The 3,146-nt window shown below is 41.4% G+C and overlaps 1 protein-coding gene across 1 annotated transcript; it reads right to left on the reverse strand.

The window, feature by feature from the left end:
* Window positions 1-602: 602 nt before the first annotated feature.
* LOC140573915 (galectin-3-binding protein A-like) lies at window positions 603-3,146 on the reverse strand. The gene is made up of 5 exons (XM_072693539.1): window positions 2,955-3,146; window positions 2,518-2,727; window positions 2,293-2,424; window positions 1,892-2,159; window positions 603-1,815 (listed from the first exon to the last, which is right to left on the reverse strand). Exons 1-5 carry the CDS (start codon window positions 3,076-3,078, stop codon window positions 792-794), a joined length of 1,758 nt encoding a protein of 585 aa, XP_072549640.1. The 5' UTR covers window positions 3,079-3,146; the 3' UTR covers window positions 603-791.

The raw sequence follows: 3,146 nt of genomic DNA on the forward strand, positions 1-3,146 counted from the left end.
AATAGGATCAGACAAAATATTTGGGATTTCTTTCATTTCAAACCCTAAAAGTGGTTTCATGTATTCTTTAGTCCTCAACCATGGGCCTTTACCGCATAGCTCATTGTTTTCTCAACAAGCATTAGACTCAGCACTTTGGCCAAACCAGCCTTTTATGTGTTGAAAGACGCAAATCTGTCCGGTTGTGATGTAAATCCCCTATACAGACTTTATTGTCTCACCAGAATGTGTAGGCGCAATCACAGACTTCTGGGAATGGTATTGGATGTTGTGGAATTCTGCTAGGAAACATTACATCATACCAGGAAATACTCATAGGAGAATCTTTGTATTAGTCAAATACTGTTCTGCATCAGATTGTGGATGAGACACTTAGGTAACCTCACTGCATTTTGCGCTGTAACAGTAAATCAGAAGCTATTAGTTCTCAGCCAAAACTTTGTTAAGGTTGAACTGAATGGTTGCTAATAAGAACAGTAGAATTGATAAGCAAATGTAAAGTGAGTTTAAGCTAAAGCGAGTTTAAGCTAAAGAATAAGAATGCCATAGTTTATAAACCTTGTTAACTACTCTATTTATAAAGACCACACAAACAAACAGACTGGCAAAGAAAAGTGTTTATTGTTGAATCAAATTGTACATAGCTTTTAATACTGTCAATATATGTTCTAAAATACTAAAGAAAGTCCCCTGCATTGTCATTTCAATTACTTTTAATATTTTAAAAGATATAAAACCACTAATTTAATAGAAAGTAAAACAGAAAGAAAATGGTAGACGCTCGAATGCAATCAGATGTACTCTGGACGCACTACAAAGGTATAGCTATAGCTATCAGGGCAGGGATTGGGCAGACCCATAGTGCTGTTGGTCGGAATCACTGCCTTGTCATTTTTGAAATCTTGGACATGAAACACAATATTTTCAGTCTTGCAAGTAAGAATCAGCTTGTTGCTGAAGCGAATGGTACTTTGATAAGAATTACTAAAGAGCCTTGCTACAGGGAGAGAGTTACAGGTGAAACCTTGGGAAGAGCATTCCCCACTGTACAGAAGAACCTGTGCTTGCCATTGAAGCGTTTGCTGTTTGAAAAGCACACTGTTATGGACAGGAGTCGTAAACGACCGTGTTCTATCGGAATTGTAGTAGTAATTGTAATGATACAATTGATTATTAGGAGTCGAAGTGGAATTGATGACCATACTCCATGGGTCAGCAGTGTAGATCCTGGGCAGGTAACCATCAGTGTTATTAAAATGCTCCTGGATCTTTGAGAACGGCAGGCTATTGAACTGGAAAGCTTTCAGAAAAGCACTACTGTAAAATGCTTCATTGCTCTGGTAGATATATGAGGTGAACTGAATTTCATAAAGCTTTTCCACTGGGATCATGGGGAAGCGAATCTGACTCAGCAGACTCATTTTGCGTTTCGGGCATGTTAGGTCCATTCTCTCTTTGAGCCAGTCTTCCAGTGTCTCGAGAAGAAAAGCCTCATCCCGCACCACCAGGTCAGAGCGAGACAGGAGACCTTCTATCATGTTTACAGAGATGGTTTTCCATACTGGAGAACTGATGAAGGACTCGAAGTTCCAGGAGAGGTACTGCAGAACGTTCTCCTGCAGCAGCAGGTCTGTTGTGCGGACGGCGTACTCGTACAAGGACACTTGGGTGTGGAAGGTCATGTCCTGAGGAAGGAGCAGAATGAAGACCTTGCCTACCTCCTCCTGAAGCTGCTTCAACTCAAACATATAAGATAACTGGTGTAGGCATTGGGCTGACGAAACGGTGACATCAATCTTGCGTGTGTACAAATACCTGCAATAAAAAGTAATGCGTCATAATTCATCAACACTCTCAATAGGTGGGTCTATGCAATCAGTGGGACCCTTACCTGAAAAAGCTAGAGACATGAGGATGGCAGGTCTGGCTGATCTCAACTGAAAGATTTCTGGAGGTTTTTGTGACATTGAGATGGGGGTAAAGAGAGAGGATCACCCTGTGGGCACAGATTGTTTGCTCTTCACTTTGCTGTTTGCTAGGGTCACGGAGCAGAATATTGAAATCACAGTTATCTCCTCTGTCAAAAAGTGAACCAAGGTCTTCAGATAGGCCAAGGCTATGGTCCAATGAAAACGCCTGGCCACTGTCCATACTTTTGCCTGCAAAGAATTGAAAAGCAGATGATGAAGCCAGTCTGAACTTTCATGTGCAGGTCAGTCCAGCTAAATGCACCTTAAGACTTAAGACCATTAGTACAAAACTGCATTGAAGACTCTTTGATAAAGAGCTTACCACTCTGACAGACCACTCCTGCATCCTCTTTGTGAGAACAGTCGGTTATACCCCAACCTTTAAAACGGCAGCTGGCCAAAGAGCTCTCAGATCCTGTGCAACTTACATCATCAAGCCAGATAGGTCCAGAACCTAAGAAAATGAAATGATGAGTATTTCCCCCCAAAAAAAGCATTAAATAGTATTTAATGCTTCTCTGCATATGCATGTCCTCTGTGAACGTACCTTCCCCACTTGTTGCTCCTATGGTGACTGAGACAGCACCAAGGAAACCCAGCTGGCGACACACCACATGCGCCTGAGCCATTTCCCAATTATCGTCACACACTGTGCCCCACTCCCCATTATGGTACACCTCCACACGGCCTGCGGAGGGCTGGCCGTTTCCCACCAGTCTTATTCCACCCTCCTGTGGTGGCCCCTTTGGCTGGACATCTGTAAGTTGATAACATACACTTCATGCTGAATTCTTAAAACTTAAAAGGAAGATACTACACAAATGCAATGCAAAATAAAGTAGCGTTTCTATCAAATGTCTTAGACATCCAAATAGCAATAATCATTTTTAGCATTCTCTTTTAGACATTGTATGCAAAACAAATTGAAATTTGTTCCTGAAATTCTAAAAACAATATGCAATGCACATATAAGAGCTCACTGACCAAACAGACTCCAGCCCTGTGCAGAGACTTGAAGGAAGAGAAGAGGCCAAAGGATGAAAAAAGTGTATCTAGACAGCATCATTTTTGGAGAACTGTGAAGACAAAACAGTAACAACTTAAACATAAACACCTTGAGGTCTAATTGCAATGAAAGGTACAGAATGAACAAAATGTTCCAGAGACAAAGACTGT

Source organism: Salminus brasiliensis, chromosome 12 (assembly GCF_030463535.1).
Source record: "Salminus brasiliensis chromosome 12, fSalBra1.hap2, whole genome shotgun sequence".
In the NCBI taxonomy this organism is placed as follows: domain Eukaryota; kingdom Metazoa; phylum Chordata; class Actinopteri; order Characiformes; family Bryconidae; genus Salminus; species Salminus brasiliensis.

What these genes read in the sequence shown, in the direction of transcription:
- LOC140573915 (XM_072693539.1), bottom strand. Translation starts at nt 3,078, where the DNA reads ATGTTTAAGTTGTTACTGTTTTGTCTTCACAGTTCTCCAAAAATGATG. An exon ending in AGGAGCAACAAGTGGGGAAG is followed by an intron (nt 2,425 to 2,517) that starts GTACGTTCACAG and finishes TCATTTTCTTAG; the next exon opens with GTTCTGGACCTATCTGGCTT. An exon ending in CATGTCTCTAGCTTTTTCAG is followed by an intron (nt 1,816 to 1,891) that starts GTAAGGGTCCCA and finishes TTTTTATTGCAG; the next exon opens with GTATTTGTACACACGCAAGA.